Consider the following 24,611-nt stretch of genomic DNA (forward strand, 5'->3'; position numbering starts at 1 on the left):
TTACAAAACAAAACATTTTTAAATTACAAACCAAACATAACTAAGAAAAAAAAATCACATAAGCACTAAATATTTTTAATTTATCTTTCTTATATAATGTACCTAATATATTAGTACAGTAGAACATGTGTGTAGTTTATAAATTAGTATACGTGTCTTGGGGGTGTATCGTTATAATTTTTTACAGGGGTGTATAATGGAAAAGATCTGGAGACCACTGAACTAGATTATCTCGAGGGGGCCCCTTCAACCAAACATTATCTCTGTAATGTACATTGTGTATTGGTATTAATTCTATAAAACAGTGTTTTATTAGTCTTGTACTTAACTTGAGATAGCCGTATGTAATCAACAAGAATGCAGAGTTTTTACACTTTAGTTTCTACTTCAGACAAGTATCCCAACTAAAATCTTGCATTAATCAGCCAGTCTTTCATGCTGGAGCCAGAAGTGGTATGGTTTAGATAATTTCTTTCTGTGACGAACCAGAACCATCTGGCAAACATACTTGCACCCTTATCCAAATGTTATGTTAACATAAAATACATTAAACGTAAGATCAACATGCCTGGGCCTTAAGACACACAAGTATACAGGATTTGCTGCTGAAATTAGAGTTCCAAGGAAACTTTTATTTTTAATTAGGATTATAAATAATGTTACACATCCTTTAGAAGTTATCGCTATTATAGAGATCTTTTGTCACAGCCCACATTCCATGCAAGCATGTCATAGTGAAGTGGTTGCTTTAATAGCAATCACATAATCAACAAGACCTTGGTTTAAAGTAGTTTCTATAGGTGCATGTTGTGTATATTATGACTTGATACAGTCAAACAAGAATTTGGCTATGCTCAGTATAACAGATTCTCAAGTGTTTCTGAAAAAGATCGATTTAAAAAAATGAGAAAAGAATCAAGGAGCTGATGTTGTCTCATGTATGTACACAACATAAAACTATAATCAAAAGAACAACTACTTTCTAGTGGGCAACAGACTAGATTACATATACTCTGAACAAGAAAAAAACCCATCTTGTAATGCTTCAAGTGTCAATGAAGAAGCTTTTAAAATTAAGCATTTGAGAGGAACTTGCATGCTCTTTAAAGTGGTCTTAACATTTAAGCTTGTAACTGTTACATTTTCGAAGTTGTACAGGTTGTAGTAGTGTTGAAGTTCTGTATTAGCTACAACTTTGACTCAAGATACTCTTCAAAAGATGCCATAATATCACTCTGCAGGTTCATATCAATTGTACAAGCCATCTGCAAGAAAGCAAATTAGTTTGTTTTCAGAGCAATCAAACATTAATTAATACTATGCAGGTCAAATATTTAATAGAGATGTAAGAAAAAGCTAAAAAGCTTCTTCCCCAAAAGCATACACTTCCTCTCTTATTACAAGTTTGAGTGTGCGTGTTGTTGAAGTCCTCTTGAAAAGAGCTGAACAGAGTGAAAACTTCACTAGACCTTAGCTGAAGCTGGCATGATCTCACACAGCAGTTCTTACATCCCATTGGACAACATTGTGAATTAAAAAAAAAAAAAATCTGAAAAAATAGTGGCAATTAAAAAAAAAAAGTTCATCACTTATGTCAATAAACCCAATAAGTTAGTTTTAAAAAGGCTCAGTTTTGATATTTCAGACCAGAACAACTAGTACTTCTGTTGATGTGGAATATGTTAGAGGATATACTGCTTGCAAGACTTGAGGTTTGAAATTATTCAAAGGGCAGGGACTCCCCTTTACAATTTTAGTTTTACCATGCAATTATTCTAAGCTTATGGGAGTAACAGGACCAAGCAGATAGTTTTTCATATCCCATCACTTGAAGATCTACTTTGAGTTTCTCGTTTCCTTTTCTGGACTAACTTTTCAGGTAGTTAGGTTGTTTTCAATCATTCGGGCCCTGTAGAATAAGGACCTGAGCTAACATTTTTTATTAACTACTGAAGCTGAAACAAGATCAGCTGGCAAGAGGCAGCTACTTACTGCTTCTCTCCTCCTGCGTTCTTGTTCCAGTTTTCTAGCCAAGTTACGATCTTGAACAAGAGTGTGTTGTTGAGCTTTGGGCAGTTGTTCACCCTTTCGCTCTTTCTGGGGCTCACAGTCTGTCACTGCCACGGCATCCGATCCTGTGCATTCGTGGCCCCTTAAAAGAAAGCAGAAGAGATCAGCATAGATGGAAGTTATTTCTTCTTTTTTCTTCATAACAAGCCTCTGAATCTTAGGAGAATTCTGCAAATAAGTTAAATCAGTGCATAGCACTCAAATTGTGGTTCTGTTTTACAGGTCGATTCATAGTTATTTCCCTTTGCAAGGGGTATGTGGATGCAATTATTGGGCTGCAGTAGGTGAAGGTTTCCTGTTGTTCCATTTCCAGTCTATATGCACACAGGACTTATATACATGCTACACAAAGCTTACATGTGCTTTCTTTGACACACAAACACACTTAAATTTCTGTTACTTTCTTGGCCCATGATATTTTGCTTCTACCTTCTTCCTCTTAAGGTAGTTATTCAAGTTAGATTTCACTAACTTCAGGCAAGTATCTGTAATGTACTATTCCATAGAGCTACATGAGCTACATGCCCAGGTTCATCCTCCTGGAAACCTGTAGTAGCTGAAGGTGCCTGGACTGTTCACTATACGTTCTGAACAAGGAGTGTACTCCTAAGTCACTGAAAAACTCTGTTTATTAAAATAATACACTCCAAACAAGCAACCTATTTAGGAACTGCCTCAGACTTGTCTTTCACAGGATAAAAAATAAAAAGAGAGAAAGAAAAAGATCATCGTTCCTGAAGGGGTAAATATTACAGAAAGCAGAGTTTCAAAAAGGTGGCAAACAATAATCCAAGATATTAGTGCAATGCAGTAATTAACAGGCAGTCACCCCACTTGGCATAGTTATAAACCTCAGACTGGGATACATGTGGGCACTCACTAAAACTATAGCTGCAAACAACTAGGGAAGAATATTGCAAGCAATAGCTTGTTGAGTATGTTTCTCTACAGCAATGCAGAGAGTTCTGCTGTCTGAAATGGTGAAATGGTGCGAGCTAGAGCTGCTTTAGCTCTGTTAACACTAAGTTCTTGAAGACTAGACCCCAATCCAAAAAAACCTCCAACCTCAAACACCAACATCAAACCAACCAACATTACCCCTCCCAAGAAGAGAAAACACTCCCCCCCCCCAACAAACAAACACCACCCCAAACAAAAACAAACAACCACCACCACCACCACCCCAAAACCCAAACACCACCACAACTGGAAAACTAACACCTGAGAAGTTTCTTTGGGTGCTGAAATGATACCAATTTGCAAGGGAAAAAAGCTAGTTTGTGTGTTTTGGATGTGCAGTTGTGCTGAGTGTGGTTGAACTCCCTCCATCTGTCACATGGCAGTTACCTCATCTAAACCACTTGTTCCTGAATTAACACAGCCACCCAGTAGTGAACTTTTGGAGGGGAGGCGATGAATGCTGAAGGTCTTTATTAATTCAAAAACTCCTGATTTGCCTTTCTATTTGGCTAATCAAGTGGTACTCTGGCATACAGCAGATTCGATAGAGGTTCTAGCTAATCATTACTGAATTGCAAAGCTCCACTTGTAAATTTATTTTCTTATAGCATATCCTGAGCACAGAGGTGGAGCATCATACCAGTGCTCCAGGACAGTTATCATCACTAACCAAGTATGTTTCTTTAACAGCACCCATGCCAACCATATTTATTATACAACTTTAAACAGTAGTATTGTCAGTTTATAAAGCTGACTTTTATTCTTCAGCACTGTTGCATCCTTACTCGTGATGAGAGGCACCCATCACATCAATTAAGCAGCCTGAGGCTGAAATTCTTTTTGTAGAAGACAAAAGGACCACACTATTATTTAACGATCCAGATTGTAGGCCCTGCACATAAACAAAGCATACAAGCAAAAAAAAAAAAAATAGAATAATATTTAAACAGATGTGGTTACAAACCTCTCTTTTTCTTGAGGAAGGTTTTGCAGTTCACCCTCAGCTTGCTCCAGAGGCCTTTTGAACTCCTGTGCTTGCCCACTCCTCCTCTTTAGTGCCGCTTTCCTGAAATGCTTGAAGCTCTCCGCAGATGTTTTTATTGGAGTTGGAAGCCTCATCATTTTACACAAGCTTACCCAGGAATCTCTGTTCTTAAATCCCGTATCCTGAAATTATCAGAGGAAAAGGAAAACAGAGGCAAAAATACTCCACAACTACTAATCATACATTCTCTGCTTAGTTCTCACATTAGCACAATGTTGTTCTGACTAGACCTATTTGGGAATGTCTACAATTAAATATCCTCACTTTGGCAGGAGATTAGTGCAAATACAGCAGTGTAAGCAGACTTTTATATTTTTCTCTTCAACTTTGAGATTCTTTAGCAATGTGCTAAAATTGTTAGCATTTATAGCTATTCTTACTCAATCCTTTACATTCATGTGTTTTTTAATTACAGAAAACATGAATTCACAAGGCTGAGCTTGTTCAAGGTCTATCAACAATATTTTAATACAGAGAACATCAATCTCATTTCTAGACATAATCCTTATATAACAACAGTTTTGTCATTTTATTCTTCCCACCTCTAGTGGCATATTCTTCACAGCATAAAACAGCATAAGCCCAGTATTCTTAAGCAGTACCACTTCTACTAGAAAGTCATGTGTTTATGAAGGAAATACCTACTTTTTGAATTTAATTCAATAAGCTAGCTTTCTGAAACTTAGCTGCCTAAAGAAAATCCTAGGACTATTTTAATTCAACAGACCTTGTATTAATACAAACTTTTTAGGTCTAGAGGCTGACATGGTCAATTATTTAGGCTAGTAATTTTGATTTGATATTTTCGAATAGTTGGTTACCACAGAAGAAATTAAATAATGGGTAAGAAAATTCCTCTGCTCCTCCATTTAAGATAACCTGTTGTATGATGCTAGGAAATATTTTGCTTGGCTTAATTTTAATGGAAACCTTCAGATTATTTCCCAGTTGTGGTAATATCATCAAAAGCATATCATCCTGTTTCAGAACAGGTTTTTCAATAGTACCCAAGGCTGTATGCCACATTATTCTTATTTTTGTTACTAGATCAGCAAAGGAAAGCACACTAGTAACTTGAATATTAGAACTAGATCAAGGAACACTGATAGTTTAAATATTAAACTAGATAAGAAGCCATATTTTTCATGACAATATAGATATTATTTTTAACTTAATATTATATAGTTTACCTTCTGAAATGATCAAAGCCTGTAGATTTTTATTAGGTTGGTTTTAGCACTAGAAATTAGATAGATCTGTACAGGTTATAACAATACCTAAGACCTATCAGACACTAAATATTTGAATCATAAAAGACCAGATTTTCAGGGAAGATCCCAGGACAAGGAATTATTGGTACTAGTAAGTATTCTCAAGCTCTTCTCCTCAAACAGGGCTTAAGCAACACTTACCTTTCTTGGAAGACCTTTGGATTTTGGCTCTAGCGTGTTTTTACCATTAGGTTTATCATTAGGTGTAGAATGACCTGAGAGAAGAACAAAAAAGATTTTTTACTCGCGTTAATTTTCTGGTCTGTGTTTCCTCAAATTTAAGAGATAGAAATCTAGTCATTCTAAAAATTGGCTTAAGAACATACCCTGCAGTTTTTTATTGTTATTATTTGGTTCAGAATGATAGAAATACTCCCAAACATTTCCTAAGCTTAAGTTGAACCAGACCACTTATTTCTAGTTTGTGGCAGGAAAGGAGTGGTTAATTTCAACTAGAAATGAGAAATTAACTCCCAGCAGAATGCCCCAAAAGTTTGGTCAAAAACTCTCAAAACAGCACCCTGCCGGTTGCTCACCTCCTGTCTCCTCCCCACCCAGCCCTCTTCTGTTTTCATTCCCAAATTTAAAAAAAAAGGCAAAATAGGTCAGCCAGAAGGGGCTGTTTCCAGTACCCTGCAGGATGTATGAATACTTCATGCTGTTACCTTTTTATTGCTTGTGAGGGAAAAAAACCCCAACACTTCCACAGGTAAAGCACAAGTGCTATTTTGACAACACTAACTTTAGGTTAACAGTTCCAATATGCTGTGTCGCTGTAGAAGATCCATGCTACTTCAGGTGAAAAACACTTTCCCCAAACCTTTTAAAACTTAAAAAAACCTTTTAAAATGCAGGAACAGACACCATAATGACTGTAGGAAATTGTAAGTCTTTTTGGATGTCTGATTCTAGAATACCAAAGGCAGAGCAAACCCTCAGCCAGTTTGTCATAAAAGCAGTTTTCATAAAGAGCTCTCAGCCTCCGAAAATCCCATCAAGAACACTGCCTGGCTCTGCCTGTGCCCCCACACATTGCCTCAGAGATGGTATAATTGCAAGTGAGCAGGAGAGTTTTTACTATGCAGCGGAATAAAATTGGATGAAAGAGTTCTGAAGTCTCTCAAGTCCTGTTGAAGAGTGCCGAATCCTGATATCTCCTTGCTCATGAATTCCAGGTCCAGATAAGCAAAGTCTACCTAGAAAAAATTCTGTTAGAGACTTCTCCAGAGCAGAGAAGCAGTATATGAAGGTGTCCCCTCTTAATACAATAGGCATCTTTCATCAATAATTTATCCTCATACTGGTGGCTTGAGTCTTCATGTAAGAAACTTGACAATCTTGAGCACTGAATATTCTAAAATAAAACAAAGAGCTTCACATACCCCAAACCACCTAACACTATTGTTAAGATCAATTTAATCAACCTGTTGTACCTGCCAAGATCATTTACCTGAACTAAGCCTAAGATTAATTCAAGTTTATAGTCATGTTTAACTTAAAGCTTTGCATATAACATGAATATGAGGCTGTGTGGGCTTTGAAAAATGCATTTTAGGGCTACTTACAGCAATGTCAGGCTCCACAGAACCCCTCATGAAGAGACACTGCTTTTTAATCTGAAGGCAAGCTTCCATTCACCAGTTTCACAAATCAAGCTTCTTAACAAGCTACCACTGAATTCAGCAATGTACCAAGCCTGAACAATACCAGGGGCGTCACACATCTAAAATCAAGAACTCTTGTTTCAGAGATGCAGGCACCCTCACAGGAATGCCAGAGACAGCAGGATTCTCTACAAATCCAACAAGTTGCTCTAGACATCCACTTCTAAAATTAATTTCCCTGGTTTGATCTAAATAGACAAATATAGTACTAAGAACTCTCTACACTTTCTATCAACACGTTACAGGCCCTACAACAGTTCCAGATTAATAAAGTCTTAAAAAAACAAAAGCCTGTATTTTGCTCTTCCCCTCCCCACTTCTAGTTTTCTACGGGAGTTAATAGCAAAAAGCTCAAGATACCACCAAGCACAGTTGGGTTGTGTGTCATCACAGGGACAGCCAAACACCACAATATCATGGAGGGGGACAGATAACTACAGTCATGTAACAGTGTTAGAAGGTCTGCTACGCTCTGCTGATGTTCAAGTGTACTCAGAGTCTTATTACTGGGTAGTTCCCATATTAAACACAGGAGCTCCTCTACAACTGTCCACACAACTGCCCCTCGCAAGAGGGGAGAAGATAGAAACAGTACCAATAAAATGAGGATTAGGAATAAGGAGTTAAGAGGGATAACAACTAAGCAGTAAATAAGTATGGAAGGGAGCAAGCTTTCCCAGTAGCTTTGGCTATGCTTTTTTGACTATGAATATTAAAACAGTGAGTTGATTTATTCCTGCTTGTTTTCCTAGTCCCGTAACATATGAAGATAACACCAGGATCTTTATAGTTACAGTCACACAATATATGGGACAGGAATTTAAGTTTTAGGTGAAGAACATTAGCTGAATCCATGGAACCCACGTACCAGTTCCAGCTGCTGCAAGTCTAAACAAAGGGCATCAGTACGTGTACAAATCAGCATGTTAAGACCATGAAAACACTGAGTAGAACATTTTGGAGAATTAAATCTTCATTTTTAGAGTTGCTTTAATGCAATTCATGTACCTAGTATTGTTCAGACAAGAATTAAAGAGTCAGGGAGAAAGCTGAGTTTCTGTAATTTTATCACTTTTTCAGAAGCTTGTTCCCTCCCCTGTTCAGCCTACACAGGTAGCCTAGAGAAGAAAGAAGAAACAGTCATGTCTGGTAACATGAGGCTCTCAGCCTGGATGGTCAGTGCCCAGCTCAGAGTTCTTTAGTTAGAAATGTGTGTGAAGTCTGATGCATCCCTGTATGGAATGCAGCTTTCAGGGAACCTGTGTTCTTGTAATTGCAAGTTTGTCCCATTGTGAAAGCCTGTTTGACATTGGTTTACAGTCAGATCCTCATCACCAAGAGCCAGAGATAGTAACTCAGAATACACACAAAGTGACCTTGGAAAAGAGCATGAAGCTTCACCAGAAGACAGCTGAAAGGCCACAGCAGTTGGACAAATTGGAGCACCACTGGTTCTCTTGGACTTCCCAGAAGACCAGATTACTGATCTCTAATACTAAATTCAGAAAGCTAAGTTCTTGAATCAGAAAGTCATTTGCATTATATATTTTATCACAGAACAAGAACCAAACATCTATTTAACTTTTCCTTTTTTTAATGGCAGCAAATCAAAAAAGAAAAAAGCAATGGAAGACTTAATTTTTCTGCAAACCAATTAATGTGCAAGTATTTAACATTTTATTTGTTTAAGCCAGGTTCATATACATTTTTAACTTTGCCACCCTGATATCAGTTACAGTCTCTGTTATGACAATACATACTTTGTTCTTGACTTAAGGATATTGAATCAGCAGTTCTGTCACTGGCCTTGCTTTGAAATTTATTTGATTTGTCTAGATGTATTCTTTTTTCAGCTTGTTTACTTGAATCAGCACTGTCAACCTGGGAAGTTGTGTCAGATACCTAGAAGAGAAGTTAGACTTCAAAATAGGTTCTGAAGTGCTAAACATGTGGATTCTTATTATACAGCAACAGGATTAAAGATTTAGAAGTTTCACTTTAGAGCAGTAAATTGTTGCAGCTCTAGCTTCTGTGAACACCAGGGAAGAATTACATTTCATTCACATTATGGTAGTCAAAACAAGTTCTTACATTAACACTTTGGATGTAGATCATGAACTGCTCAGGGATCTCAAGTGACAGAATGGGTAGAATGAGAGAAACTGATATAAGCTCTTCAACCCTTAACACAGTACAACATAACAGAAGTTGGTTTTTACTGTTGTAAAGCCGGTTGCTCCACCCTAGCTTATGGGTGAGGGTGAAGGGCAGCTGTATGGCTCCAGTTCAGGGGTTGCTTTGCTCTGTGTAAGCCTGTGGTAATCCCCTCACACTGGGGAAGGTGTTGTACAGACCCCAGTCTCACAATATATACTGCTTGCTGCCTTTGGCTACTGGATGCAAATGGGAAAGGATGAGTTGCTCTTCTTCCTTTCTTGTGGGACATATTCTTGTGCTCATATACTCCAGAGGCAGTTGCTATCCATTTCAGAAAATAAAAGCTATTAAAACCTAAAGCAGCTATGTTTGAAACCATGTTGAGAGAGATAATTAAACATCTTAAGATGGAAGAGATCATGCTGCTTCACTAACATCAATAACTTCCTTTGTAACACAGAGCCCCTTCTAACCAGGATACTCTCCAAGAGCATACTAAGACAAATCAACAGTGACTAAATATTTCACAACTTCATCTATGACCCTGAAGGCCCTGGTTTCCATGGCTTTAAGAACATGAAGAAAAGGCAACACTTTTCCAGGGTAGTCTCTAGAGTCTTCTGAGTATTGCTGAGCTTATAATATTAATATCTCTAGATAGTAGGAACATACAGTATAAGCTATATCTTATGTGAAACTGTAGGTATAGAGGATGGACTTATCCTGTGTGCAAGACTTACTTAAGTTGAAGCTATAGAAGTAAAAGAAATAAAGTAAGCTTTGTAAGTATACTATAAACTTGATATATTGATCAGCCAAAGTCTTTCTTTTAGTGTTGTAGCCAACAGGCCATGAATTAATGCCCTACTAAAGGATAAGAATCACTTTGTTAGTGGGGATTTTAGACAACTATTTTGTTGTAAACCTTAAGTGGCTCTTCATTGCAAATTAAACCCTAGAATATTATATATCAGATCTTATTTTGGTGAATAAGAATGTACTTTAAGTAATTTATTTGAAATTAATGCATTGGAAAGAAGCATTATTCACCTCTGGAAGAACATGTGTGCACTGGGTGCCAGGAGACTGATTTGTCCTTGGAGTACTCTGAAGAGTTTGCTGGTCTGGAGCATCATACAGAGCAGATCCAGCTTTGATTATACCTGAGAAAGAAGTAGTGTATGATTTCCCTTAACATGGCAAGTGCAGTCCTACATCTCAAAATTAGGTCACTGTTCATAACTGAGGATTAACTAGATATGGAGATATGTATCCTAGCTGCACAATGAGACAATTCTTTTTAATTAGTTTCTAATTGACTTCTCAGTTAATCAGCTACCAGCTCAATCTGTCTCTACCAAAAAAACTCAGAAGTGTCTGAAGCTATTAGACCTTCTGAAGCAAGGGAGGGAAAAGAATAGCTCCTTGGAACAAGTTTCTAAGCAACTTAATATCCAATATGTCTAAGACAACAGCAATCAGTTCAGAGCACCTATGGCACCAAGCCTTGAGTTCAGCTCATAGGGAATTCAGACATGAACTTGAGGGGTGGTGGTAGGTTCAGGCATCTAACTCCTGCCTTAAGGTGTTCAGCACTTCCTGTAACCCCAGGTTCTTTAAGGTATCATTTTCCACCTCAGAGGAAGGCACAAAAACATCCCCCTGTTTTAACACTGTTCTGCTCCACCACAAGTGCCCCAGTAATCTGAAACCCAGCCACTCCTCAGTGCTGCCACACTATTTATACCAGGTTCTTTATAATCCATGCTCTGTAATAACTTTCTTTACGCACCTGTTAACCTCCAAAACCCCAAGGTAAGCTTTTTGGACAATACAAACATCTTATTTCCTCAGCAAATACAGCCATGATTCTTGCCGTAAAGATGTTACCTGAAGGAGATTGGGCATTTTGTTCTGGGGGTTTAAGTGTTGTATTCTGTAAAGGCTGAAGCCTCGGCAGGACATTGGGAAGTGGCTGCTGCAGTTCAGATGATCCACAGTTTTGCAAGCTACTAGTAAGCCATGAGGGCTGTGCTTGCAGAATGGCATTGCAGGATGTCCTCTGGGAACACAGTGGTATTCTCTAGAAAGATTGCAGTAGTTAATCCAGCTAAATCTTAATTTTCATAGCTATGTAATACCCCTTCCCCACCACTGCCTTATTTCCTCTGCTTATAGGCTTGAGTAGTCCTTGGATTGCAACACTAACCTAGAATTTTCAAAGAGTTTAGATGACTAAAACCCATGAGGTAAAAAGCACTGCCTTGGTCTGACATACAGAAAACCCATGAGCACAAAACGAAATGTGAGGGTTTGAAGTATGTTTGTTGTTACTCAAAGCCAGTTAGGGACTGTTGTAACTGCCCAAGCTGAAGCTTAATTCCAGTATCCCGTTTTCTCAAGTTCGTTGCTGTCATTCTGTCACTGCAAAAGCTGCAGTTTTTAAACAAACAGCATTGCATAATTCCTCCCCTCAGTCTTTCTTTATGAAGATGCAGAAGGAGTAGCTGAAAAATAAAATTGCAGCCTAGATTGCGTGTATCCAACTAAGCGCTTTAAGTGAAAGCAAACCTATTGCAAGAAGAATGAAGGCTGCGCCATAATCTTGCTTTGAAATCCAAGGTCTCTGTCTCTGGTAGCTTCAAGAAAAATTGTGAAAGGCAGCTAACTGACAAAACACCTGCTGTATAGACAGGAATAGAGCAATTCCATTTTAGAGGCATTAAAAATGATCTAGATAAACCTGCTATTGGTCATAATAATGCCATAGTAATATAAAGTACCCTGAAAATAACTAGTATGTTCTACAATTTATCTGTTTTGAGGTCTACAAATGAGGTTATTTGTAGGTAAATGAAGTATTTAAGTGAGGTTTACACTGTTTATTATGTCAATTCTATACTCAAAGATCAACTTGGAGCAATTTCCCTTTTTTGTTGTGGTGGTTTTTTGTTTGTTTTGTTGTGTGTTTTTTTTTTTTTTGACTTTGTGGGGTGGGTAGGGTGGAGGGGTGGGGTGTGTGTAGCCTTCTCTCCTCTTCCCACCCCCCACCTTCTTCACCCAACACTGATTACCACAATGATTGTAAGAGGTAAAAGCCTCAGGAGTTCTCCCAGTACATCAGTTTCTATACAGATGCATAAGCTACTTTTAACAAACAGAAGATTTTACATCTCCATGTAAATCAGCCCTACGGAACAAGGAGAATTCAAGCTGCATTCATTATTTCCTGATAAACTTGTCATTTCCAGTACCATTGTATGAAACAAATAACTTTGTTTAGGGCAAAACTGTTACATACATTCCAATCAGTTTACCTTAGACTTTTGCATAGAAGTTGGACAGTTCTGCCTGGTTCCTGTCTGTTTTGAGCAGGTTTCTGTAATGTAAATGCAATGAGGTGAGCAGAAAGAGGGGAACAGAAAAAGAAGAATCAGTCATTCACATGTTTCCCTGCTCATACCCACAAGATGCAAGTTGCAGTTGTACCTAGAGAGCCAAACCTCACGCTGAAAAGAACATTCTTATCTTGAATACTTTGACTGCAGCTTGGTGTGTTTAGAAAACTTCTCCCAGATATATTAAAAAAAAGACAAAACACAAAGATTCATGCAGGATCGAGGTCTTTGCTGCCATCAATGGCTTCACTGTGTTTGCTTCCCCACACTGTGAAAAGTTGGGCATTCATCTCACCCCACAGTTACCTCCTACAGATATCTACATGGTAACCTCCAGTCTGGCAGATCCATTCTGTCCTAGAAAACTAAAGAGTTCTGTGTACAGACAGAAACATTCTGGTATCCTGATGCTGCAGCACTGTAATGTCCCTTGAAAAAACATGAGATAGCTTAAGCAGAGTAGACTTCAGCTCTCCAGTCAATGCTGTTGGCACTTTTGCCCCTCAGTTTAGGGGCTAAGCCTTACCCACAAGGTAAGGTATTCTTCATGCTGCAGACCAGAAGATGAAGATAAATCACACTTTCAAAAAGAAATCAAAACTACAAGACTAAGTTATAGTCTAATAGTCATGACTCCAGGTTAAATACACAGACCTCTTTCTAGCCAATTTGGTCCCAGATAAATTAAATGGATGGGGTTTTTGTGTGTGTGGTTCTCACCCCACCCCAGACCCAGTATTAAGACACTCATTGAATAGCACTGGAATTGAGCCTTCAATATGGAGCAAACCTACAAGGGTAACCAAACTCCTTGGTCAGTATGTGGAACAGTAGATGCTAACTGAGAAGGCAGATGTTTTGCCTACACAAGCACAAAGGGAAACTTTCTGACCCGATTCGGAGTCACTGCTGTCCGAGGAGCTGGAACCGCTGCCAGAGCCTGAGGAGCTGTTGCTGTTGCTGCTGTCACTCAGTCTGCTCGGTCCAATACTGAACTCAGCATTGTTTTCAGCTGCAGAAGGAAAACAAGAAGGAATGTATAAACAACCAGCAGTGGAACAGTCATGGTGTACAAGTCTAGGATCAACCTTGTTAGGTCTGTTCTCCCATATAACAGCTCATCTGCTATTTGCTTTTTCTCTGTCCATTTAGCAGTGGATTTGAGACCTTTACAGAGGAAGGAGATTTACCAGCCGCAAGCTAGCTGAATGAATTAGCCAAGGAGGAGCTGTAATCACACAACTTACAACCCTGAAGTAGGTTAAAACCGTACTGCCTTAAGACACAATTTCAAGCAATTTTAGCCTGTAAGTTTCCCTGCTGTTCAGTGTTTCTGTGCTTGTTGCTGCTGCCAGGCTTGCATGCTGAGGTCTTTATCTATATAGCCAACTCACCTCTTTCCCAAGCCATATGTACTCCAGAATTGTCATCTTTTGCCACCTCCCCACCAACTGACTATTTTGTATCTGCAGAGTTGATTTAATTCAGTTTATAATGATTTTGCAGTCAAAAGGTGTTTTCAAAGAGTGTTGCTCTGATAGAAGCTTTGGATATGAGAAGTTACATGGATACCTGTTTCCCTGGACACAAGTCTCTCAAGTGCCAGCTTATGCTCTTCCTTGTTAAGAAGCCAGGTGCTAGTTGTAAAGATTCCCTGGCCTGCCTCCTCTCACTCCCCACAACATATTCTTTGCAATTGATTTCAGCTACTTCTTTAAGCTTTTATTTCTAGGATGTTGTCAAGCCATCATGTAGTACCATAAGCCCAAGGCAAGAATCACACATTAACCTATTTCTATCACAAATGAATAAAAGAGTCACATTACACTTGAAGTTCTCCTTCTTTGGGTTTAGTTGACCATTGACATCCAGTAGTCTCTTCTCTAGCTCTTGTTTCCTCTCAGAATTACATTGTTCTTTTGACTTGGTCGTTTTTTTAGCTGCATGTGAAACAGAAGTTAACATTGCAGCAAAACAGAAAAACTTGGATTGGCTTTTTTTAAAGCATCATTTATATTACATACCCCGCTGCTTTCTTTGTTTCTTCCTCAAACAAGTTGCCACATATTTCTCTAGTTCTCTGAGTGTTGAAGCCTTTAAAGTTTCAAAGTCTATTTCTAACTCATCAGGGTTAGAGTTCCTCAGTGAGGGTTCTCTTGACTGTATTATATGGACTACTTTCCCAAGCTTATCTCCAGGGAGTTTATTTATGTCCAAACTCAACTGTCTTTTTTCATCATAATTCATAGGCTTGGCACCATCTTCATCTTCTGACTTAGGTGCCAAGACAACCTGCTGCATGGTTTTCTTTGATTGACTGCAAGAAAAAAAGTGTACTGCAGTAACAGCAGTTTAAAATAATTTTACACCCACACAAGTCCCCCACACTTACATGTTTAAAGATAGATTTTTCTTAGATTTCTTCCTGTGGTTTAGATTTTTCTTCTTTTGAATCAGGCTTTTTATTTTGGCTTTTTCCTTGTTCTTTCTTTCATTCCTTTTAGCCTTCCCTTTTTTCTTTTTCAGTCTAGGTGAGTATGCTCTGGTCAAAACCTGCAACTGCTGCTGAATAGCTTCAAGCTATCAAAAAATAATACTGATAGTCTTAGGCAACATAGGATGAACAATAAACTGTCCCTAAATAACACAAGAGATTTGTGGCAGCTGAACAGATACTAACAGGGTGTTTGCTTTCTAAGGTTTAATTTCTAAGCATCTTACTATATTATGCATTAGTCACAATCTATGTATACTGAAGATGTAAGGCTACTTATTTTATGCAGACATGGCTAACAGCATGCCTTCTAGCATCCAGTGAAGAATAAAAAAGCACAAGTCACTGCAGGAGTATCCAGCAGCTTCTCATTAATTTCAAGCATTTGGGAAGCATGTAAGTGCCTCACATTAGGTTAGACCTTTACAATGTTACTGAATTAGGCTAGTGGAACTGGCTTGCGCATCTTCAACCCATAAACCCCAGGTATTTTGCAATATAGATTGGCTAGTTGGGACATTTTAACAGCTTTCTCTGAAGACCCAACACAAGTTTGTTTAAACCTCATAGGAATTTGAAAGACAGGTAGAAAATGAGAATTAGGATTCAGTTACACTGAAATACTTCACTATTGCGAAGGTTGTCTTTTAGACTTCTGGTTGTCCCCAGGCCTAATATTCATGAATTTATGATGCATATGCTACTCTGACAAATACTGAGAACTAAGCTGTCCCTCATTTGACTAACAGAACAAATGCTAATTTTCCCCATGGCTTCTAGATACAGCAGCAACAGGTTAATGCAAGATACAAGCAAAAGCAAGACTTATTCCACTTTTTGCCAGTGAAGCAAAGCCATGCTTCACATTAGCATGAGATTCCTCCTGTTTTACCTCATGGTGAGATTTCTGAAGTAGAATTTAATTGCTTGCTTTTGTGTGGCTCAAGAGACTGAGCAAAAAACCAGTCTTCAAGCATATGAAGGAAATGTGATTGTTAGAAGAATATGCCACTAAGCTACATGTGGAGTATCTGGGTGCTCTCATCATACCACAGCAACAGCTTTGTTTTTTGGAAGTTAGAGTCATCTGAAGAAATGATAGGCAAGAGTACTAGGAGCAAAGATTCACTAGAATCAATTTGTATCTACTGAGGCACTATTCACCTAACATTTGGATGTGCTTCCAAATGGGAACATATTTCTGTATTAAGGAAGACAAATTACTGTAGAACCTTTAAAATACTGAGTCTTGCTGCTAAGCCTTAAAATGGACAATTGCAAGTGGCACTGTCAGGAGGAGTATAGTAGTCCTGCGCATTGAATACTAATGCTTACTTGCTCCTGAAGCTTTGCAAGGTGCACTGCTCTCTCCTGGTCAGAGTCTTCAGATGATTTTTCTTCTGAAGAGTCATCATTAGTGCTCTCACTGAAATTAACTTCTGTCATTTCTCTTGTAGGCTGTGGCAGACGAACACTTGCAACAGGCTCATCAGGAATTTTGGCAAAGCGCATTTCAAAGACATCCTAAAGAGTCAGGTTTGGGGATGGCAGAGAGGTGAGCACATTTTCCATATTTCTAAAAGCATTATGATGTTGCTGCCTGTTTTCTAGAGCTACCCAGCAACACAGTAATTGGTAATATTAGTTAATGCAAAATCAGAGCACAAGATGACCACAAAGGAATCTTCTAGCCCTGCTATTTCTCGAGTCAGATTTAAGTGATAACTCACCTGAAGTTTCCTTGCCATAGCAACAGTTTCATGGTCTGGAGGATTACTTTTGTAGCAGTTCATGAACATTAATCTAACATCTCTAGCAAATTCTTGAATATCTCCATATTCAAAGTTATCCATTTTCTTCTAGAGGAAAATAAAATTAGTGCACATTTAGGGCCTAAAAGTAGAAAGCATCGCTATATACTGGCAAAAAAAGAAGATGAAGAATTTTGACAGGTTCAGCTTGTATCACAGTAAATATTGTAAAAACCATTATGGAAACACCTACTTCTCATCTCAACATTGTCCCTCTAACAATGTAAGAGAATTTCCTCTTTTAAGCAGATTTGCTAACTGTAAGTGCTGGAGGCACTTTGTAGTATTGTACTAGTTTCAGCACAAGGTCAATACAAGAGCATTCAGGTGATTTTATTTAGTCGTGTGCTCAGCACTTGTTTTTGATTCTAAGCATGGTATTTCTTATAAAGCTTATTCCATAATCATTTGAGTCAAAGTAATGGGCTAGAAACAGGGAAATAACCTTTATATTGTACAAGTCAGTTTTCAAGATAATTCAACAGACTATTGAAATTCAACCCTCCCCACAAAAGTAGATCTTGGCTAAATACTTCAACCCCAGGTAGATGTGCTCAGTGTTCACAAAGCACTTGCCAAATATCTCCATCCAGAAATGTTCCTTTTCACAGAAAATGTGAAATATGACACAAATATCCAGTGTTGAGGTTCCAGGGCACCTCTAAGTTAATGAGATTCAACAAAGCAGGAACTGACATTGCAGAACTGCATTTTGTTTTACAGAGCATTAGCAAGAGCATTGTGTATACAGACAAAAGATATTAATATGCAGCCTGCTCAGAACTACTTCATGGAGATGGTAATTCCCTTACTACTTATATTAGCTTGTTTGACACATGAGTAGATTAGCCACCATGCACATGGTCACACGGAATTTGAAGACTTTCTTCAGCAAGCTGTGGCTACGTTTGTTAGGAGAAGTGTGTGTGGTTTCTATGCCCATTATCTCTTTCAAAGAAAGAGCACTTTTCATGACATTTTTCAGCTAACACTATTAAAAAGCAGTCATTACACAAATTGTTAAAGCAAGCAAACAAATAGTCTAATTCCTCTAAAACATACTTACTTTAATGGTTCCCAGGTCTGTAGGACATTTGGTGATCCCTTGGTCCTCACCGCGTGAGAAAGATGCAGCAGCTCCAGGTTTTAAGAAAGGCCAGGCATATGCTGCATGTTTCTTTGAAAACATTTCTTTAATTATTGCATTACAATGTTTTAGTTGTTCTGACAACTGAATCTTTTTAAGAATTTCAGGTGACTGTTGAGAATCTGGCAAGTGTTTCTTCAGAAGCTTATTTGGTATCCTACATTCATTTTCACCTCTGCATGCTTTAACAGCTTTTCTTCCATTAAATGTTGCAGAAGATTCACCACTTGCTGTGAATACTGAAATAGTAGGAGTTGTAGTGTCAGCCTTCCTTTTCACACCTTTTTTTGCCTAGGAAAATAAAATTTTACAGTCTAAAATACAGGTGCCCAAAACAGTGACAGAACAGTTTGCTTTTCAAGCACACAAAAGAAAATCTGAAGTGTTAGAACTTGCATAGCTATTGAAGTCAGCAGAATGTGGCACTTCCGCAAGTTTAGACTGAAAACAAGATCAGCATGCCAGCATCAATCTTGAATGTCAAGGAAAGACCAGGGTGTACTGCAGGTTAGGTTGTGGTCAGTTTTTAGCCATTTGAGAAGACCCCAAGAAGCTGGTAGATTATGAAGTTACCACAAGGTGATTGCCACAGGAAAGGGAGAAATTACTGCAACTCATTTTAAGCCCTGTTAGGGCTTTGTGTATAAGGCTTATCTCGATTTTTCTTTAACCTGGGTGGTATTTGATTTGGAAGTGATACAATGTGTACTTTGTCATCAGTGTTCAGACTCTTCAGTAAAGTGTAAATATACACTGTAGGAGAGCCTGGCACATGTGCCTGTTCCTCATTGGGAGAGCAAAACCAAAACTAAGTCAATACAGGAGTGTTTATCTGATGAAAACGTCAGATGTTCACATACATTTCAGACTGCAGTTAACAAGAATTTGCTTTTGTGAGCTACAAACACCTTCCAGGACAGTTATAGTTTAAGCAAACATGCTGTTTTGGGGGAATCAATCATTTGATTGACATTAAAAAACATGAGAAGTTGTTAATAGAACTTATTTTAATATGAAAACCATAAGGTACATCTCAAGGAAAGAACCATTTCTACACCAAGATGAAGCCTGCAGAATTATAGTAGTAAACTTCAAGTGTGGTCATCTTAAAGTTCACCTTATTAATGTGGTTTAAAAATGTTCTCAAAGAAATAAGAGAAGATATACCAAGCAGTCATCCCAACTTCTACTTAGTGTCTAGAATTAGTACTGGCCTAATTGTTTAGCAGAGACAGACAATTTAATAGAGATCTTACTATCTTCTGTCACAATAGAAGTTTTGAAAAGATATTGCAATAAGCATGGCTCCTATGGCTTTGCTGTTAGTACCTGAAGCAGCAATTTCAATACATTTCTTTCTGAAAGTGATTTGAGGAAACTTACTCTTGAGATAGGGACTGCAGGAGGCATTAAAGCAGCCAGCTGAGCTGCAGACAGAGAAGCTGAGGTAAGCTGGTGGAGCTCCTGAGTCATCGCTGGAGGCTGCTCACTGCTTGCAGCTTGTTCCTGCATTGTGCTTCGTTGATTTGAAGTACCAGGTTTGGGCTGCTGTGTTTCTAGTTATTTTAAAACAGAACATTTTAAAGTTAGGTCTTAAATGCTGCAGTTAATTTCTTTCATAGCCAAATTAAAGGAACACCAGCAGAACCACCCTTCCAGATCCAAACTGTACAAATAAGTACAAACAAGGGTATTGTTACATACATACAACGTTGGTATCTACTACTGAGCACCTATACCCTAAGTTCCACATATTTGGGGAAACTGTATATTAACCTCAGAGGGAAGGCTACAGAGACATCACACTGAAACCTGTGCATTGTAGAAACATTCTTGCCAAGTAGAAAATCAAGTTGTTTTCCACATGCACAAAGATGAAGCAGCGAAGGGTACATCAAACTGTATCATGAAGCTTCCAGTTTCTTAAGCATAGCTAAGACCTGCATATACTGCATATATTACAGATACCCATCACTGATTTGAGGATAGTTTAGACCAATGTTTTTCTGGATTTGATTTGGCTGGTTAGATTACCAATGTCTTTTCCAGCTCTGTAACTCTGTTTGGTTCCCATAGATGTTCACACCTATTAGTTTCTGTGACACAACACTAAGTAACACCATGATGTTCCCTGAAACAGAAGTCTGTTGCCTTTTTTGGTCTTTTTAAAGGGAAATTCCAAAGTCTGCAAGAGACAGGACAGAAACTCCCTTGATCATAGCAGGGTGCTCTACTGTCCAATCCAAAAATAAGTTCTTAGAACATTTTAAAGTTTGTACAAGACACATGCTTGTGTGTGCAAAGGGAAGAAGGGCACTTAAACAGCATCAATACCAGTAAGATGGTGTTACAAAAATATCTCAAGTTTTTTGCAATCATTTGAGAACCAAAGGGCTAACTCTGCTTACAACACATTTCTCAACAGAAGTATTTTCTGAAGTCACTTCTTCCTGTTTGACCAACATATTCTGTCAAGGTAATGAATTGCTTGAGATTTCACTCAAATAAGCTACTAAGAGCTGATAGCCAGATGAGTATCGTCTTCTTTCTTCCTCTTAAAGATTCTTATGAAAGGATCAAGGAATCCACTGCTTTTCTGTATCCATCTACCAGAGCACTGGAAGTGGTGTTGCTCCTCAAATACACCTTGAGGAGAAAGCTACAGAGATCTATCAAACTAATACTGTTCTGAAGAAACATTTGTTTCAGATACTACCAGCAACAAGGACCACCAGACCACAAAAAACAGTAAGAGAAAGCAAGTAAAGTCATCAGGAGACCCTGAAGAGCATAGGAAGTCAGTGATGAGTACCAAGTTGCAGCTAGTCACCTGGGCCCTTGCAATTAGGCTTCTCAATGTCACTTCAACCATTTACTGTGTAATTCCCTCATAACTGAGATGTCTTGACTGAATCATCCTTTTTGTGAGCAAAAGTACTGCATTTTACCAGATGTTTGCCTGTGAAGCTATGCTATTACACTGCTGGTTCTTACCTCCTCTTAAACACTCTTTCTTGGTAGAAAATAGTAAATTTAGCTAGTACATATTAAAAAGTATTATGGCTGCACTGAAGCTGCTAAAGCCTTATAGCAATGTTGTTACTTGTCTATATGGGAAGAGTTTGAGAACACCCCAGCTGCTCCAGGGTTCAGTTGTGACAAGCTACAGAGGATTCTCTGTTTCCAGCTTTTTCTTGTTTAACATATTAGTAATTCAACACATAACACAGGCCTTACCTTCTGGCTTCTTCCCTTTTCTCTTTCCTTTGTTGAGAATCACAGGTCTTTCTTCTGGTGGCATTTGGGCTATTTTCTGCATAAACACTTTTTCTAGTTCTTCAGCCATAAACACAATGTCATCACCTGGCTGCAAAATATAGTCAGTAACATTCGGAATAAAGAAGAGGCTGCAGCAACAGAGGGCTACCTTGTAAAATAAACAGTCTACAGAATCCTGCTCCAACAGATTGAAAAAGCCACCAGTACCAGAGAGATCTACAAGTCCTTGCCATCCTGGCCACCCACCCTTTAATACAAAAGTTGGTTCATTATTGAAATACCCTTTCTCCCTCTGTCCCATTGCACAGTCCTACTTGCTTTATATCCACATACTTCCCACAGCAAAGGGAAAAAGCATCAGGTCTGTAACTCATTCATTCCTAGGTTCTGAAAAAAAAGCTGTTGAAGATTAAAAATGCTAAGACAGCCAACAAACATCCAAATGCAGGGACATGCTCTCACTTCAAGTTAGGTTAATTAAACTTGTTGGAGGAGTGAAGCACAGCTTCAGGGTTGCTAGCCTTAAATCTGTATAGCAGTTACATGGTGCTTACTGTTCATCAGCTCTGCAACTAAAACACAGATTTTGCAGGCAGACCTATGCTCTCAGGTGTTGTAACAGCAGGCTAGACTTTGCCTACATGCCCTCAATCAATCCCAGCAAAGCCCCCTCACCTTTCACAGAAAAGTTTCAAAAAAATCATGACAATATTGACTGCAGGTTTTAATAACCATTTCCTTGTTTCAGACTTGTTTGTGGTGTTCCATTGAGTTGGTTACTGGTAGGACGCTATGCTTTGCATACCTTGTTATATATGTAGCAGTTCAAGAACATAGTTTTAAAGTCTTCAATGCATTCTGCAGCTTTTGTGTAATAATTGTGTTCCAGACGCTTTTTAATGGTCATCAAATCCATAGGTTTCTTTATAATACTGTAATAATCCTGTGGGTTTGAAAGAGTCACACAATAGATATCTTTAATATTAGGACAGGAAGATTCTTATACATTTAGTCAAGAAAGTTAAATTGCAAGAGAGGAGAATTGCATGATCTTGGAAGGGATATTCTATTTAAAGAAACACTTTCCCTTATAGTCACAGGTACCACAGAAATAAGTGTTCAGAAACTCTTCACCTCATATATTCTCCTTACTCTTTCATACAACATCCGCTCTTCAAAGCCCCAAGGAGTGTTTATTTCAAATAGGATCCAGAGCTATATTGGTAGCAGTACTTATGAAAAGTATATGTACTTATTTGTTATCTCAGAGCCATTTACCTGAAGTAGCACTTCAGTTTACAGAACAAGGAGAAAAGAAGCAAAAGACAGACTTTGACAAAAACTCAGTCACTGACAAAAAGAAACCACAAAGTTTTCCCAGTTGCTGGTCAAATACTTCATCCCGTGGTGATATTGGCTCTCCTCTCAGGGTTAGTCTACTGAAGATGTGGCAATATGACTGAAAGGCAGCTGGAATGGGAACTATTGTGAGTATTTTAGTGGCATGGCTAAAAGCTTGTGATTAAAAACATGAGGTTGATTCCCTGCGGGTGCATTGAAAAAGTCAAAACAGGAATATCTCCGCTAAGCTCACCTATACATTGCAATTGTGTGAAGTTACTGCTACTTCAAGAATCTCCTAAAGGTCTTAACAATTCATTTTAGTGAAATTTTAAAAAGCTAAATACATCATACTGGAGACTGTTGAATTTACCAAAACAAAACCAGTAAAACTTTTAAATAATGCAGCTAATACTTAAGGTTTGTCCATTCTGAATCTTCTAACACCTGGAGGAGAGAGGCAAAGGAGGCCAATACCCTCATTGTCCTTGCCACAGAGCCAGAGGTTTGCTTGTTCTTGTGCAGCAGTTGAACTAACACATACTTTTAGAAGTCAAGTGGCTGCCTTAGAAATCCAGAGAGGCAGAACTGGCCTGAGGCCAGCTGCAAATGTTGCTACATCTCTGATTAAGTGACCCTTAATATTAACCTCAAGTGACAGCTCCTTCCAAGAAGGAAAAAGGGTAAGAAAATACACAGAAAGATAGTCACTTTGACTGTGCTTTTGGACAAACTGACCAAATGAATTTGTCAGTAGAAACAGCTGCAGGTAAAGGTTTTGTCTGCTCTAAACAAAACCAATGATTTTGTAGAAATAGTCTTGGAAATTGGAGAGAACTAACTACAATTACTTATGCTAGGGAAAAAAAAAAAAAGAAAATGTACCATGGTTTTATTTAACACCTTTCTACTCATCTACAAGAGCAATATCTTCCAGGTCATTTGAAATACTATTGTGTGAATAACTGTTGTTTTCATTTGACTGAAAAAGCTGGGCTGATCCAACACTGGAGCCTAAAGATACCTGAATTAAGACAACTTATCACACAACATTATATTCGTTCACTTAGTTGCAATTAAATGGTAGCATAAATAAAATCCACAAGGCAATAAATAACAAGAATTTAAGTATCAGATCTCCTATTTCCTAGAAGGATTTTCTGCCACTGTGGTATGATGAGAACACTATCTCTTTTTTCTTCCCTATTTTTTCAGGGACATTTAATTCCTCTAGAAACTTCAGAGCAAGATACCAAAGTTGATTTGAAATTAAGAAGCACTACAAGTTTAATTACTTCTACACATCAAACTGATCCAGATTTTCCTGTTTATTTTAGGGTCAATGAGATCTGCTTTTCCATCATAAAGTATTGACATTAAAAGAGACAGTTCACCTCCTATTAAAAGGAAAAAACTCAAGCAAAATAAGTACATCATGTGCAGTGTTAATGAATATGGCTAAACCAGCAGGGAGGTCGAAAGAAGACAGAACAGAGCACCAACATCCAGAAACTCCAAGAAGCTTGTCTACACATTCTTGTTATACCTTAGAAATATTGGTTTACTACAGTCACAGATCAGAAAGCAAATGAAAAAAGGTGCAGCATTTAGTGTGGACCAGAGAGCAAACAAGTTTTGTTGCAGACTTGGAACAATGAAAGAAGTTCACATGTGAAAACTGGCCTCCCCTGATCTGTTGCATCAGAAAACACTCTTTAACACTTATTCATAAGGCCTGTAGTACTTTACATATTAATACTCCAATTCCAAAGCAGTTCTTACAGGAAGATTCAGTGCTGCTGCATCTACAGGCTGATGAAAGGGCCAGGAGAAGTTGTGTCTCCACATGGCTTTCATCACCACCCTCTGCAAGTACTGAAGTTGGTTTGTTTGACAACCATTGTTCTTGTTATTTATATACTCTGGTGGAGGTGGGTTAATAATAACAGAACAGTATTGGCTTGGAACAGACAT

General features: G+C 38.3%; 1 protein-coding gene across 1 annotated transcript; it reads right to left on the reverse strand.

Moving 5' to 3' along the window:
* Window positions 1-686: 686 nt before the first annotated feature.
* On the reverse strand, window positions 687-24,611 carry BRDT (bromodomain testis associated). Its single transcript, XM_065842555.2, has 19 exons — window positions 24,420-24,611; window positions 22,102-22,239; window positions 21,255-21,384; window positions 19,401-19,573; window positions 17,937-18,308; window positions 16,790-16,918; window positions 16,395-16,583; window positions 14,958-15,145; window positions 14,590-14,882; window positions 14,392-14,505; window positions 13,458-13,577; window positions 12,485-12,546; window positions 11,058-11,250; window positions 10,218-10,330; window positions 8,771-8,912; window positions 5,488-5,561; window positions 3,995-4,197; window positions 1,993-2,152; window positions 687-1,265 (listed from the first exon to the last, which is right to left on the reverse strand). The coding sequence occupies exons 1-19, from the start codon at window positions 24,609-24,611 to the stop codon at window positions 1,188-1,190; spliced, it is 3,063 nt and encodes a 1,020-aa protein (XP_065698627.2). The 3' UTR covers window positions 687-1,187.

This window comes from Patagioenas fasciata, chromosome 6, assembly GCF_037038585.1.
Source record: "Patagioenas fasciata isolate bPatFas1 chromosome 6, bPatFas1.hap1, whole genome shotgun sequence".
Lineage (NCBI taxonomy): Eukaryota > Metazoa > Chordata > Aves > Columbiformes > Columbidae > Patagioenas > Patagioenas fasciata.